The 17011-nt window shown below is 35.8% G+C and overlaps 2 protein-coding genes across 4 annotated transcripts in view; one reads left to right on the top strand and one right to left on the bottom strand.

The window, feature by feature from the left end:
* LOC141481322 (uncharacterized) overlaps positions 1-17011 on the top strand; it is a 228584-nt gene that overhangs the window by 115158 nt on the left and 96415 nt on the right. The gene's annotated exons all lie outside the window — the stretch shown is intronic.
* LOC141481321 (uncharacterized) lies at positions 50-1840 on the bottom strand. Of its 3 annotated transcripts, none has more exons than XM_074172719.1 (7): positions 1218-1840; positions 999-1169; positions 788-949; positions 609-704; positions 470-553; positions 318-413; positions 50-267 (listed from the first exon to the last, which is right to left on the bottom strand). In XM_074172719.1, exons 1-7 carry the CDS (start codon positions 1445-1447, stop codon positions 90-92), a joined length of 1017 nt encoding a protein of 338 aa, XP_074028820.1. In that variant the 5' UTR covers positions 1448-1840; the 3' UTR covers positions 50-89. The 3 variants fall into 3 exon arrangements, with proteins under 3 accessions (XP_074028820.1, XP_074028819.1, XP_074028821.1); XM_074172718.1 differs by having other exon boundaries at positions 609-737; XM_074172720.1 differs by lacking the exon at positions 470-553 and having other exon boundaries at positions 609-737.

The raw sequence follows: 17011 nt of genomic DNA on the forward strand, positions 1-17011 counted from the left end.
AGGGTAGGGGGAGGGGAAAGCTCTCAATGAAACTAAATAAAAGCAAAAGTTTGTGTAAATACGTATATTTTATGTATCAGGGGATATACTCATTTTTCATAACATCTCAAGAGATGTGCTTCTTGACGATGTGATCGATGCCATTCAAGACTCCACTTGCAAAAGCAGAATATCACCCCACAATATTTGCAAATTATTGATGAATGAGGTGTGTTGATTGGTAGTAATGTAGGTGGAGGTGGGGACATCCACATCATCTCTTGACAGCTGAAAGTATTCTAAGAGTAATTTGGTAGCAAAAAGTTTCGGAAACTTACAACAAATCAGTTGGATCGTTTAGGATTGGACGCTGTGGAGGTATCATCTCCAGTCGTAGAGAGCTGGAAGGTGGTTCTGTCAACATCACTGAACAGCTGAAATATTTTGAAAATGAAAATTTTTAGGAAAACATGTGAAAAAAACAACTCACTTTTCATTGGATGTTGAAGGTTGTGAAGGTATCATCTCAAGTCGTAGAGGGTTGAAAGGTGGTTCTGTCAACATCACTGAACAACTGAAATATTTTGAAAATTAAAATTTTTAGGAAAACATGTGAAAAAACAACTCACGTTTCATTGGATGTTGAAGGTTGTGAAGGTATCATCTCAAGTTGTAGAGGGCTGAAAGGTGATTCTGTCAATATCACTGACTCAAGTTGTAAAGGGCTGAAAGGTGATTCTGTCAACATCACTGAACAACTGAAATATTTTGAAAATAAAAATTTTGGAAAACATGTGAAAAAACTCACGTTTCATTGGATGTTGAAGGCTGTGGCTGCATCCCACCAAGGTTCAAATTGAGATTGAATTCGTTCCTTTTTTTGATTAAGGAGGAATGGAACGGTTTAGTTGAATTTAATACCTCCACAGGTATCCAAATATCCTTTGACATGTCAGAAAAGTCTAAATCACTAAAAAAATCAAAATATAAATACTGCACACTCTCTTGAATATACATACTTATCCAATAAATATTTTATCAAATTCTTTGGAGGGGTAAACCGTCTGATTTTGCAACAGATATAATTCCAAAATTTTTCATCATTTTTTCTCATGTCCCTTGTTTGCTTTTGTTTCAATAAATCATCTGGAATTTCCACACCATCTGGTATATCATCCAGTATGATATCACTGAAAATTCAAATTATAAACACAATAAAAAAAATTCATTATACTTACTTTTCTTCCAAGTACGTCCACAAATCTGCTGGAGGTGTGTACCGATTAGTTTTTAGGGAAATGTAATCCCAAAATCCTCTGATATTGTAGTCCCCCTCTTCGTGGTACTCTGTATTTTCATCAACCATATTGTGATTGAAAAAAGCACAATTACTCAAAACACTTGAAACACTCGAAACACTCGACTTGAAGTGAAAAACTGACAATTGTTTGTAAACGTAAAAGAACATGTTTTAAATAGCAGATAGAAGCGTAGATGGGAGAAGGAGAATTTCATGGTTGATGAATAAAATAGGATTTTGTGGTAATGACCGAACAATAAAATTTATTTTTCGATCATAACAGTTTGTCAACAAGGAAGTAGGTTTTTGATAAGGTTTATCAAAATGGGTGTGAAACTGAATGTAGGAATTTTGTAGCGTTCAAAACAGGAAGTTGTTTCCTGTGATAAGAAAAAGTTAACGGAAATTCGGTTTGAGATTTCAGTTGATGTTTTTTTCCCAGAGGAAGTTACTTCCTGTGATATACCAATTGAGGTTTTTTCGCAACTGGATTTTTTTCAAGTGATAAGAATCAATAAACAATGTGGTTTGAGATATCAGTTGATGTTTTTTCACAGAAGATGTTTCTTCATATCATAAATACCAGAAATTTACCTAGTCGAATCACTTTCGCAGAGTTTATCATCAGCGTAGCACGTTGTCACACTGTGTTTGCTAAAAATACTAAGAAAAACGACTTAGAAGTTACCAAAAAATTTTTAACACATTTTCACCAACAACAACATCGTGAAACAAAAATGTAAGTAGATTTTTCATGATTTAAGGACTTGTGTTCAAATAGTTTCATTTTACAGATGGATATTTCTGAAATTAATGGCTGTACTCTTGCAGAATTGAAAGAAACAGTGAAATTATCGGAGTTACCAAAGGACGAACCACAAATCATACATGATATGAAAATTGTCAACAGCAAGTATGGGGAAACCACCCTCATAGATTTGGAGGAGACAAGTGTTTTTCTTCCACAAAGATGCACACCAGTGATGAAGAAAAATTTATCCAAATTCGTACCTAAGAAATACGGACTAGTTTTTCGAGGACATAGTTCCCAAAAAATTTTATTTGAAATTATTGAATTATAAAGGTTAGTAATTGTTAAGTTCAAGTGATATTTGTGACCATGGCTGAGGATATGGGTGTGGTTAGTGATGGTATAATTAGCATTTTTCAAAAGGCTTTTTCTGAAATTTCAAAATCCTCCACAATTTCAGAACGTGAACATTGGATTAAATTAGCCAATAAACATATTAGATTGATCAATAGAGCTATTTTGAATTCAGATGTGACTCACGGCACTTTTGTGAAATTGCAAACAAATTTATCTCACTTGAAACGCTTTCGAATGTTAGTCAAAAAAATATTTAATGAACATGTGGGTGGTGGTGGTGAATCATTAAAAGAGAAAAGAAGTGGAAGGGTAAAATGGGAGGATATTCAATCCTCTTTTGCAAGACGCATACGAACTGGAGTTATTATAAATTTGAAACACATAGATGTTGAACAATTTTTTGAAGATGCATATTTTCTTTTCAAAAATAGAATTACTCGTATTTTGAAAAAAAAAGGACCTGTTAAAGTAAATTCTGTTTTTTGTGGGGAATATATCAAAAATAATAATAATCAATCCATGAGTGAATTTAAATATTTTCATTCAAAAAATGTTGTTATTGACCATGGGAGTGAATTGAAAAATTGGTTTCAACAACATATCAAAGATATAATTTTCAATAAATTATCCGAATTTCAGGAACGAGATAGTGGTTGGGCTTTAAGGGGTATAGTCAATTTGGAAATTAATATCAATAAATTTGAAATAGGAAATGGTTCATCTTTCATTGAACTTCCACATCAAATTGCCAAAAAAATGGCGTGTATCAATATTAAAAATAATGACAATGCTTGTTTCGCATGGTCGATTGTCAGTGCTTTGTATCCAATTCATTCTGGAAATAATACAAATAGGACTTCTTCATACCCACATTTCTCACAAGTTTTGAATTTGAAGGATATTGAGATGCCTATGAAGTTGAACAAAATAACAAGATTCGAAAAGCTCAACAATATCTCTATTAATGTGTACACTTTGGAAAAGAAAAAAAAGAAATCAAAATTTAATGTAGTACCAGCTCGTTTGACTAATGATAAAATGGATAGGCATGTCAATTTACTACTGATTCAAAATGAGTATCATGTGAAACCAAAAAAATATGGGTCTTTGGAAACTGATGAGGATGAAACTGAAATTACATATCATTACTGTTGGATAAAGAATCTCTCTAGATTATTGTCATCTCAAGTATCAAAAAATGATCACAAGCTTTTTTTTTGCGATCGTTGTTTGAATCATTTCACTAGCCAAGAAAAAGTGAATGCACACCGTGTTGAATGTGTTGAAATGAAGAATGAATGTAAAATTTCTTTTTCGAAAGAAAAATTTATACAGTTCAAAGATTATGTTTTTAAGGAAAAAATTCCATTTGTTATATACGCTGATTTTGAATCATTACTTTTGCCATTCCAAGAGAAAAAAGACTTGAATTCATCTCGTTATCAAAAACATGTTGCTTATAGCGCAGGTTATTATGTAAAATGTTCCTATGATGACTCTCTATCTCATTTCAAAGGTTATCGAGGACCTGATTGTATGGAGTGGTTCTCAAAACAAATGGAGGATGAAGCTTTACTCATTCAATCAAAAATCAAAAATATTATACCCATGAATGAAAACATTAATTTGAATGATGCCACCGAAAATTGTCATATTTGTGAAAAACCTTTTAGAGACAATGATAAGATCACAAGAGATCATAATCATTTCAATGGGGATTTTCGGGGTTTTGCACATGCGCAGTGCAACTTATTGTACAAAAAAACTTTTGTGGTTCCGGTGGTGTTTCATAATTTTTCCGGGTATGATTGTCATTTAATAATCAGAGCTTTGGCAAAGAATGGACGACTGAGTCTATTGCCAATGAATAAAGAAAAATATATTTCAGTCACCAAGTATGACGAAAATACAGACATCAAATTCAGATTCATTGATTCATTTCGTTTCTTAGGAACCTCTTTGGATGCGCTCGTTTCCACTCTAGCTGAAGACAAGTTCCATATTTTGGAAAACGAATTTCAGTATTTACACACCGATGTAATCAAATTATTGACTCGAAAAGGAGTATTTCCCTATGATTACATAACCAATGTAGAAAAGTTGGGTGAGGGGCAGCTACCAAGTATCGAGCAGTTTTACAGTAAATTAAATGATATATGTATAAGTAAGGAAGACTATGAACATGCACAACATGTTTGGAGTTCATTTAAAATAAAAAATTTGGGGGAGTACAGCGATCTTTACATGAAAACTGACATAATGTTATTGAGTGTAGTTTTCGAAAATTTTCGTGATAAATGTCACATGACTTATAAATTGGATCCTGCTCATTTTTATACATTACCTGGTTATACTTGGAGCTGCATGATGAAATACACAAAATGCAAATTGGAAACCATACAAGATGTTGACGTTTTATTATTTTTGGAAAAGGGTATTCGAGGGGGTGTATCTCAGACATCTAATCGTTATTCTAAGGCTAATAATAAATATATGCTTGACTATGATTCTTCACAACAGTCCAAATACATTATGTACTATGATGTGAATAATCTGTATGGTCATGCAATGTGTCAGTATCTCCCCTATAAAGGATTTCAATGGATGGAAAATTTTGAAAATTTTGATGTAACCAAAATATCAGATGAATCATCTGAGGGTTATATTTTAGAAGTAGACTTGTCATATCCCGAAAATTTACATGATTTACACAAAGATTTACCGTTAGCTCCAGAACATCGTAAACCTCCAAATTCAAAAATACCCAAATTGATGACAACTCTTTTTGCAAAAGAAAAGTATGTTTTACATTATAGGAATTTAAAGCAGTATCTAGCAAATGGAATGATTCTCAATAGAATACATCGTGTTCTGAAATTCAAACAAGCTGCTTGGTTGAAGTCATACATTGACTTCAACACTAAACTAAGAGCTACCTCAAAAAATAATTTTGAGAAAAACCTCTATAAACTAATGAATAATGCCTGTTTTGGCAAAACAATGGAAAACAAAAGGAACCACAGAATTATTAAATTAGTTAGAAAATGGGAGGGAAGGTATGGAGCAAAAAATTTGATTGCAAGTCCAAAATTTGTTGATAGAACTGTTATAGAGAAAGACTTGATAGCAATTGAAATGAGAAAAACTGAGATAATTTTTGATAAACCATTATATATTGGAATGGCTATTTTGGACCTATCAAAAACTGTGGTGTATGATTTCCATTATCAATACATGTTACCTAAATTCGGTATTGACAATTGTAAATTGCTTTATACTGATACAGATAGTCTAATTTATGAACTCGTTTGTGATGATGTATATGCCACTATCAAAGAAGATTGGCATAAATTTGATACGAGTGATTATCCAACAGATAATATATATAATATTCCTCAAAGAAACAAAAAGGTGGTGGGGTTAATGAAAGATGAAAATAATGGACATATAATGACCGAATTTATTGGTCTTAGATCAAAAATGTATTCTTTTTTGGTTGAAGGGGGGAAATGTAGTAAAAAGGCAAAGGGTATCAAATATAATGTAGTGAAACAAAAAATAACTTTCCAGGATTATTTGAATTGTTTATTCGAACGAATTCAAAAGACATCAACTCAGAGGATTATTCAGTCAAAGTCTCATAATTTATATTCAATTGAACAAAACAAAATTGCTTTGAGTCCATTCGATGACAAACGGTTTCTATTGAGAGACTCAAATGACACATTACCTTGGGGGCACTATAGTATCCTAGAAGACTCAAATATCACTTGAAAACAATTACAATTACTTGATGTATACTGATGTAATAAAACAAATAAAAAAGTGATTTTTTTGTTGTATTTTTGAAATGAGAATTTTGAATAAAGGAAAAAACAATTATATTTTGTATGTGTTTTATTTATAAAGTATGCGATTGTATGCTTACAATTGAGGATGGCAGCGAACCACCAGGTTTGTTAAGCTATAAAAAAGGTAAACATTGAATTTTCTCATCTGTTACATAAATCATACAGTAGCTTTTGTTTATAATAAAATGAATATTCACGTAAAGCATTAGCATACAGACTATCTATAGATGAGGCCTGACAAAAACCTTCTATAATTTCTTCCAAAGTCAAATTAGTTTTATTTTCACGTAACCATGATTGAATAATATGGAAAACACCCCGATAATAATCACAAAAGTTTATGGCATCCAGCAAAGCGATACGATCAGACAGCACTCCCATATGAGTGTTCAGGACATCGTTTACATCTTGTTGAAACAGCTCCATGTTTGTTGTATCCTTGGAAATGGAAACTTGTTTGGTATCACTTTCGATGTATTGTGTGACGTATATGTAGTCCCCGCAACGTGTTGTGATTGGATCATATTCATTTACATCGATTTGTGAATCAAAGAAATTTTCCTTTACTTGTTGCAGAATGTCAATGAGGGTCGCCCATTCATAAGTTGTTAAATTGATGGAATGAATGGAAAATTGTTGCTTCAATATGATGCATGGACTAAAGTCTCTGGATGGACTTAGACCACATCGAATTTCATAAGATGACATGGGGAATGTCATCAATAGTAATTGGTGTTCGTTTCGAGCAGCCATCTCGTACTGCCCCAATGCTCTGTCTATTGCGCTTAGAGTTTCGTTGTAATCTTCATCACCACTATCACACATTACTTCGACTTCACCACTACCATAACCACTATCGAGAGACATTTTTCAAACTGATTATCCTTTTGTATTTGCATGTGCTCTTATACCTTCAGATCACGTGGTCGAATTCAGATATTGTGTTTGTTGAATATCATTTCTACACAAAAGGCCCCTCCAATGCTATGTCAGCGTGCTTGTTTTTCATAAGATTCTATACAAAATCAACATTTTCGATCCAACTGTTGTGTTTGTTATCCAAACCCAACCATTTAACATACATTCTTTTACCTTTTTTTCTCAACACTTTTTCCACGAGATATATATCGGGATTTGCAGTTTTTTGCAATTCTTCCCCATAGAAAGCACCCTTGATAGGTGCACCCTGCATATCTTCTAGCATAAAGGTGGTGGGGTTGGTAATGTTGACTTTGATAATTTTGAATAATTCCGTAGTCCAATTGGGTGTGTAACCTTTTTCGAAAACATGTTTTGCCTTACTGATTCGCACAACATCGCCGACCTTGAATTTTCTCGGTCCAGCTATTTTCAGGTGGGCGTATATTGATTTGAGAATATGTTTTTCGTTGGCTTTGTTGATTTTCGATGGTTCTATGCCCGTCTTTGAGTGTCGCGTATCATTGTAGGATTTCGTTATTGCAGGCAAGACATTCAACCATTTGTAGGTGCCATTCAAACTGAAATATTTGAAAAGTCTTTCTTTTAACGTTCTTATGACACGTTCAGCCATTGAAGCCTTCATGATGCTGTATGTATTGTAGTGATTTATTCCATGTTTTTTCATTAAAGTTTGAAACTTATTGTTGTAAAACTCGGTCCCTTGATCGGTTTGTAAATTTTTTGGGCATCGCTTCGTATGTTCCAAAATATCCGAAAATGTTTTTGTGATTTCTTCCCCCGTTTTCGATTTCAACGGTCGTGTCCACACGAATTTCGAAAAACAATCGATGACGACGAGAATGAGTTTGAAATTTTGATTTTGATGAGCGTAGGATCTCATCTCAGCCAAGTCCATCTGCCACAGATCATCCAGGCCTTTGATAATGGTACGACGTCGAGGAAATTTTCTTCTAATTGGTTTATGCAGTTCACGGACAAGTTGAATCTTGTCTTTGGAAGCCATGTGACGCGACTGATGGTCGAGATTATCAAACTTGTTATTTTATTATGTTGATGCAAAAACTACATTTTTTATCGTGTTGATTTCCTTGATATCAGATTGTACTTTCGCTATATCCGAATTTATTTTGGAAATTTGTTTGGAAATATCACCTTGAAAGTGTTCCATCATGTCGTTTTGTTTGATTTCCAAAGTTTTCTTGTGCGAATGAACCAAATCGGTGATTTCTGTTATTTTCTTCAGCAAATCTGCTCGAATACTTTCAATATCACTAACATATTGTTGATTGAATTTTTGGTAACGCACCACCGCCTCGTTATTGCGTACCATATTTGTTTGTACCATTTGAATAAAATTGGTATTAAGTGATTGAAATTTATGATCGAATCGTTTGTTCACATTCTCCTGTTTTTCAATGTCATTACTCATGTTTGCTACTTTATCATTAACTCGCGTTATTTGTAGTTGGCATTGATCGACTTGCTCTCGCATTTTTGTCAGATTTTCATTCACTTGAACCATTTGTTTTTGATATTGACCACTTTGATTCCGTATAGTCACATCAATTTTTTTCTCAACTTCATCCATGTACTCTTTGTTGACTGCATCAGATGCGTTCGTAGGTCTCTTCACATTACACAATTTCAAATTATCAAAATCGATGTTGCCATCGGGTGTATGTAGCAAACCTCCACTACTGCCTACAGCTGATGTTGTAGAATGCTTTCGCTTCCTATTGGAGCTACGCCCGAACTTGTCGATAGTCATGATGGAAATGTGACCCACATCGATATGATTGTAGTAATATGTGTTTTTCAACGTGATCAAAGTGTTCAAAAATGCTTGTTTCCACGCATTGAATTTTTGTCATTTTTTCGATACGATAAAGGTGACAAAATGAATGCTTTTTCCGAATCAAATTTTTGACTTTTTTTGGTGCGATTTCCATGTTGTTTTTGCATTATTTTTCATAGCGTGTTACAATGCAAATCATATGGGTTTTTGCACGAAATGATGGTTTGAAAAATACGTTTTTTTCGATACGATAAAGTTGATAAAATGAACCTTTTTTCGTATCGAATTTTTGACATTTTTTTGGTGCGATTTTCATGTCGTTTTCGCATTATTCATCACATTATATTTTTGGAATAAAATACATGTCATTTTCAGATGATTTATTATTGAATAATGTTGGCTTCTCTGAGTTCATTGAATATAGCTGTAATTTCATTGTCAAGTGACGTATTTCCAGCATCTTTCGAAGCTATAAGCAGCTTTAATCTATCGCATAACTCGTTCGGATCATCCCAATACACATACTCGAAGGGTTTGTCATTATATATCCAACGATGAGTATCGATGGTGTTCGTTTGTAGAATGCTGGAACCAACAACATCATTGCTATCGTAACCTTTACCAAGTGTTTGAGTTCGAAACATAGGTCTTATTATGCCGGACCATTTCCATTTTTGAGTTCCCTTCATGAATCCTCTGGCATTCAGGTGGGCTTGTGTTACGTCCAACAAACGTTTATAAGCGGCTTGATCCTCCTTATTGAAGTCTTCAGGTTCATCGAGAAAGATCAAATTATATAGCCCTGGAGTTCCTTTGAATGCGAATCCTTCAGTTGTAATATTACCACGTTTATCAAAGTCAATGTAGTTTTTACCGAGAATCCATTTCGAAGAGGACTCGTCATAAACTGGTCCATATATTTTATCGATTGAGTCGTCTTTAGCCCAGTGTTTCATGACATATTTGTGTGATATGGGTGGATATTGCTCCAGATATTCCATCATACTCTCCTCTGAAATATTTTCTATTGATGGTCGCGGTGATGGCGACTCGTGGAATACCTCATCATCCTTTCCCGACGTCTCTGCCACATCTTCAAGTGGTAAAAATTGTGTTTCTTCAAATGCTCGAGATTGATCGAATGATGGTTCCGTCTTTATTTCCTCTTTCTCCTCCTTTTTGACATGTCTCAAATGGCCCACCGATTTTTTGGAGATTTCAGCAATATCCTTCAGCGGCTTCGATATAGGTTGAAAAAACTTTTGTAAAGATTCATCCTCTTCAGACTTTCCCAATTTCAGAGCTAGATACTTTTTTCTTATACTTTTTGAAATTTCATTGATTTTGTTCTTGCGCACAACATCGACTTCTTTACTGAGTGGTTTCATATTGACGAATAACGTTTTCATCTCTATTCATACACACTTATGTACTTGTCGAAACCTTTTCGATATCGCCCCTTATTCAAATCGCATTCCTTGACAATGATAAAAGTTCCATACTTGTCACGCCAACATTCGGCACACATTTTCTTGAATCCATCGAAAGACATGTCGGGAGAGACGTGTTCATCGAATACATGTTTCAAATTCATTTCGTCTTGCTTGAACAATACAATCATATTGCAATTGTCACGTATTAGTTGTTTGGGTATCTTGGAATACGTCTGACACAAATAGATGGCATCAATGTCCTTATGTCGACCCATGGAATAATATTCACGAATTTTCTGCTGACCATCGCAGGCTACATCATCGAATATGAATATGGAATTTCGTTTGGTCGCCTCTGGACTCTGAATTTCTTCGTTGTCTTGAAATGGGAAATAACCAACTCCTTTGACTTTTTCCAATATCTCTCTAAGCAGCTGATACTTGGGTTGATAAAGCGACTTTGAGTACACGTAGACATTTTCGAATTTGGCTCCATTCGGATGAAATAATATCGATAATGCTGTGTTGGTTTTTCCACACCCTGATGGACCACATCGCGAAACGAATTGGGCAACAACTTGCCATGTTTATTTCGATACTTGACACCATCATTCAAATAGTCCAAGTTGTCTATGGGTAACGTATTGTCTTGTGGAACGACTTCCATGTTCTGATTGGTGTTTGGGAGTTTCACTTCAATATGTAGCGTGCACATTGATGTCATATATCATTCCTAATGTTGACTTATCAAGGAGAAGGTGTCGTCAATACGCTAATCAATAAGCTGCCATTCGAATTACACTTACCTGGTTATCAGTATTGCGGTCCTGGTACGAAACTACAAGAACGTCTTGCACGAGGAGATCCTGGTATTAATCCACTAGACTCGGCTTGTAAACAACACGACTTGGCATATTCACAAGACAAGTCTCTTGAAGCCCGACATAGAGCTGATAAAGATCTGGAAGAAAAGGCGTGGCAACGAGTGAAATCTAAAGACGCAACATTTGGCGAGAAAGCGAGCGCTCTTTTCGTCACCGGAGTAATGAAGTCCAAACGCAAATTAGGAATGGGACGTGTGAAATCATTTCGACGCAGCATTTTGCAAAATATAATCAAAAATTGGAAGCCCACAACGAATGACGTAAAGAAATCCGCGGCATCCGCTCTTAAGGCGGCAAAAATGGCTGTTCAGAAAGCTGGAGGACGTAAGAAGATACGTATACCGAGAGTTATTCCATTCGAAGCAAAATCCGGAGGAATTTTACCACTCATACCCATATTTGCAGGTCTTTCAGCTTTGGGTTCATTGGTAGGAGGAGCGAGCGCTATCGCAAAAACTGTGATTGATGCGAAAAATGCCAAAAAGAAACTCGAAGAAGATCAACGTCACAATAAAGCTATGGAACATTTGGGCTCCGGTTTGTACCTACGCAAAACACCTCGAGGATATGGTCTGTTCCTAAAAAAACAACATCATCGCAAAGGACGAGGTCTTTACTTGAAAAAGCAAAAAAACTCCTGTTGAAGCTACCCCATAGAGCATTATATGATTCGGAAATCAAAAAATGTGCCCTTCAATTGAAAATACCACATTTTCGTGGAGTCTTTATGCGTGATACGTTGCCAACTTGTGGTCCACGGCTGCGAGAATGCGCTGTTTTGAACTTGGATTCTCAATTGAATGCAGGCACTCATTGGGTAGCTTACATTAAAAACGGCAATGCTGTACAATATTTTGATAGTTTTGGTAATCTCAAACCTCCAATGGAATTGGTTCGATATTTGGGAAGGGGTACAACGATTACATATAACAATGATCGACATCAAAACTTTGATCAGAGTAATTGTGGACATTTGTGCCTACAATTTCTACTTCACAATACCTGCAAAAATGTCTAGAGATAAATCTTTGCGGGATCTAACCGATTCTGAATTGAAAACTCTATCGATTGACTATTTGATTGAGAATGCTGAACCTTGGGAATTATTGGATGTATGGCATAAATTACCAAAGGACTACCAACATCGATTCGCTTTGCAGATTCGTTTACCATGTTTCATCCATTATCGACATGAAGCTGCGTCATCATCGCTACAAAATGCAATGTATTATGGTCCTGTTAGCTCACAAAGAGAATGCTATTATTGTAGAAATAAATGATTTGAAATATTGTTGTTGTTGTTTATTTAAGGTGTGTGCATGTGAAAAATGTATCAGTCATGTCTATGATATTAACTCTAACGAGTCGTTCTTCGACACTTTCCATCGATTTCAATCCACCCATTCGATTGGATTCCGATTCAGAATACAGTTTAGCTTTGCTCAGTTTCCATTCGTACAACAGTATACCGAACATTGAAGAAGACACGAAATTCTATTATTACGAAAATGGTGACAAAACTAAACAAAAAACTATCGATATCCCCTCTGGATCTTATGAAATTGGTGATATTGAAGCTTTAGTCAGCAAATACATTGTACCTAAAACATACAAGGAAAATCCTCAAGAATTTTTCTATCTCAAGCCGAACAATAATACGCTAAAGAGTGAAATATTCTGTCTGAAACACTCCATCGATTTCCGACCTGCAAATAGCTTGGCTCACATTTTGGGTTTTTCGTCCACCCTTCTCGAGCCCAACTTGCATTACGCATCCGATCTACCTGTGGATATCATTAAAGTACGTACCATACATATAGATAGCAACATTACGTTTGGAGCCTTCTACAACGACACACCGTCTCATACGATATACGAATTTGCTGTTGATGTTGATCCTGGTTACGCAATCGACGAAACGCCTAATCATCTCATTTACCTACCTATTGCACATAGAGACGAAATAAACAACATTACATTACGAGTGCTCGACCAACATTCCAGACTCATTGATTTTCGAAACGAAGAAATAATAATTCGTTTGGAATTGAAACGAAAGTATGGTGCTGGCTATCTATAAGAATAACTCATCACCAACCACCACGTCAGTCTTCACCAAGACCTTCAAACATCATCAACAACAACTGTCAACGGAAAATAAATTATTCCTGAAATCTCTGGGTTATCATGTTGTCCAATCAAGTGTTCAACATTTTCCGAAAACCGCAAAACGATGAGTCCATACAAAAGGTAGAATGGCGAACCTATTACCCGTATGTCAAATCTTTTCGCAATAATGACGTCATCGAAATCAACATTAATCAATCCGATGCCTATGATGCTTTGTACGATAGCCTGCTATTTATCAGCGGAAAAGTTGAGAGGACTAAAGGAGAGGGTCGAGTGACCTTTGTGAATAATGCTGGTGCTTTCATGTTTCAATCTGCTGTATATGAGCAAAATGGTAAAGAATTGGAAGCAGTTCGTGAAGTTGGAATTGTTAGTACTGTCAGAGGCTTCCTCACCTACACCGATGAAGATATCAAACACTTGGCCATCTCAGGATGGACATACCCAAACAGCTTCGGCATCATTCAAACTACATCTTTAACGTTCAACATGCTTATACCTATCAAGCATTTCTTGAATATTTTCAATGATTATCAATGTGTTTCCTATGGTAAACACACCATCCGATTAGTACGAGCTGGAGATGACAGCAACTGTTTCAAAATAGAAGAGACTCCTGGTACGCCAAAGACTGAAGTTAAGCTGGAAATTGAAAATATCGAACTGAAAGTTAAACGAATCTTCCCTCATGATCAAATCAAATTGCAACTTTTGAAAGCTATCCAAGCCGACACTCCTATTCTCATACCGTTCAGAAAATGGGAACTTCATATGCTGCCTGCTCTCACACAAGGTGCAAAAAATGAAATATGGGCCGTCAAGACTTCTTCGTTTCTCGAAAGCCCTCGCTATGTGATTGTATGTTTCCAAAAAGATCGTGATTACACCAAAGTCAACAATGATCCAACGCAATTCAACCATATAAATATTACTAATATAACGTTGACTTTAAACGGTGAAAATTACCCCAAAGAAAATATGCATCTGAATTTTGGGAAAATGAATTTTTTGCAAGCCTATTTCAACTACGCACAATTCGGTCTTAGCTACAAATTGACTAATCAACATAATCCTCTCATCAATACCGCCGACTTTATACAAAAAACTCTCTTCATCATCGATTGTTCCAGACGGGATGAGAGCATCAAAAGTTCCAGTGTCGATGTAAAACTTGAAATCGAAGCATCTGAGGGATTTCCACAAAATACACGAGCCTATTGCATCATTGTGCACGACACTGTCATCGAGCAACTCCCACTCAGCGAAATTATCAAGAAATGGAACTGAAGATGTGATTTTTCTTCAGTATCAATCACAGAGTCAACATGAGAATAGCTGTTGTAGATATTCAAGGTTTCACCGTCGAGCAACAATTCCATCCTAAGGAGATATCCATTAGGATTGGAAATCAGTGTAGTAACTTTTTATTGCTGCCAAACAAACCATTTTCCTGTTTGAGTAAAGAAGATCGCCGTACCGTCTGTTACCTGGAGCGAAACGTTCATGGATTGAGGTATTCCTCTGGCTATGTGGAATATAATCAATTAGATGCCATCCTCATGGAAAATCTACGAAATGTCGATATCGTTTATGTGCGAGGACATCAAAAACGTGACTATCTAATTGCGAAATTTCACGAGTTGAATATACCTACACACGCTGTGAATTTAGAAGAGTATGACAATACATCGTGGATGGTTCCCACATTCGGCAACAACGAAGGTGTCTCACCATGTATGCACCACATTCACAGTCAAACCAAATATAATTGCAGCCTCCGAAACGCAGATATTCTATACACATGGCTTTATAATATATTACCAAAATGAAAATGTATAATAAATATTAAAAATGTTTTGTTCTCTTCTTTCGTCATTTTTCATGCAAAAATGGCAACGCCTCATCGCACCCATAAACAATGTTTTATTTTTCAACCGACAACACCGCACTGCGCTGGCTTTATCTTCGAAACGGATCACCCTGGATCCAATCTCCATCTGTCTCACACTCACATGACACGCCGACCTCTCTCACTCACACACACAAACAACCGCTAAATGATTTATTTCATTGCCGTTTATCACGACATTTCCTGTTGTTTGCTACTTTATCAATAATACGTGATGACAATAACATATGCGAAGAAACTGTTTGATATATTTTTCATTGAGTTGAAATGAAAAAACGAAAATTTTGTGTGTGTGTGTGTGTGTGTGTGTGTGAGAAAAATTGTGAAGTTACCCCCGCTACGAGGTTCATGCAAACGTGAGTTTTTTCAATTCTAAACGATCCATCTGATTTGTTGTTGTAAGTTTTTAATGTGACGACCACACCTCGTGTGTAAAATGAACTCGTCATATTTACTGGAACTGGTGACCAAATTTTTTCTTTTATACGTTGGCAGCTATGTTTTTTCTTTAACGCTGGACGTACACACCCTGTATTTGATGTGTTTTCCATCAACACCCTGTATTATTATTATTATTATTATTATTGCTCTTATGCCCAAATTGAGAACTAATTCGAGGGCCCAAATCGAGGTCCAACTCGAGGGCCCAAATCGAGGTCCAACTCGAGGGCCCAAATCGAGGACCAATTCGAGGGCCCAAATCGAGGACCAATTCGAGGGCCCAAATCGAGGACCAATTCGAGGACCCCCCCGAAATCAAGGACCAATTCGAGGACCCCCCAAATCGAGACGTCCAACAAGTAGGACCCACGAAAACCTACACCAAACACCCGTCACAACACCCCCCCTGTCACTTGTCATTCTTTCCTACACCCACACACACGCAAAGACTACTCTTTGCACCACCACCCCCCACAAACCTCGCTGAGGGGTTGTCTTACTCTTCTACACCACCACCACCGACGACAATGACCAACAACTTCTTGCTGGACCATCGCCATCCGACTCACCATCCGAAGTCAAAATGACGCCAAACCGGCATTGACATCCTACTAACTAAGTTTCAAGTAGATTTTAAAAATTCATGGAATCGGCAGGTGTTCATATTCGAATGTGACAAAATATATTTTCATTTCAACAAGAAAAAAGACAAGATAAAGAACGTGTTTTGTTATTCATGAACCATGGTACGAATCCATGCGAAATTTCTTTGTAGTGATTTTTGGGGCCAAATATAGCATATTCATTTATTGATTGGAGAATTCAAGATGGCGGACGAGTTTGCCGATTCGATTATATTAAGGACCAATTATTGAAAATATTCCTAATCGAATTCATCACTCAAGATTAAGGAATCTGTAGAGCCTATTCTTTCTGAATTATGTAGTTACTATTCAGGACTTGAAGAAGTAAAAAAGTAATTAAGTATGTAGTGTTCAATCATACAAAAATAATTTTTTTGTATGTATGTACTAACTATAAATGTATGTGAGAGTTTTCGGAGTCGGAAGTTATGAATTATTTACACTGTAAGATAATAGGTTGTTTTGCTGCTTCCAGCTTTTATCCAAGTAAAAATTGATAATAAAATCACTGACAAGTCCAAATGCATTTTGACTATACCATTATATATGTTTTCCGACAGAAAACAACTACTTCTTCAGCTAATAACTCGACATA

This window comes from Leptinotarsa decemlineata, unplaced genomic scaffold (genome assembly GCF_025532065.1).
Source record: "Leptinotarsa decemlineata unplaced genomic scaffold, Ldec_3_MD MMD2_tig00000157_RagTag_RagTag, whole genome shotgun sequence".
Lineage (NCBI taxonomy): Eukaryota > Metazoa > Arthropoda > Insecta > Coleoptera > Chrysomelidae > Leptinotarsa > Leptinotarsa decemlineata.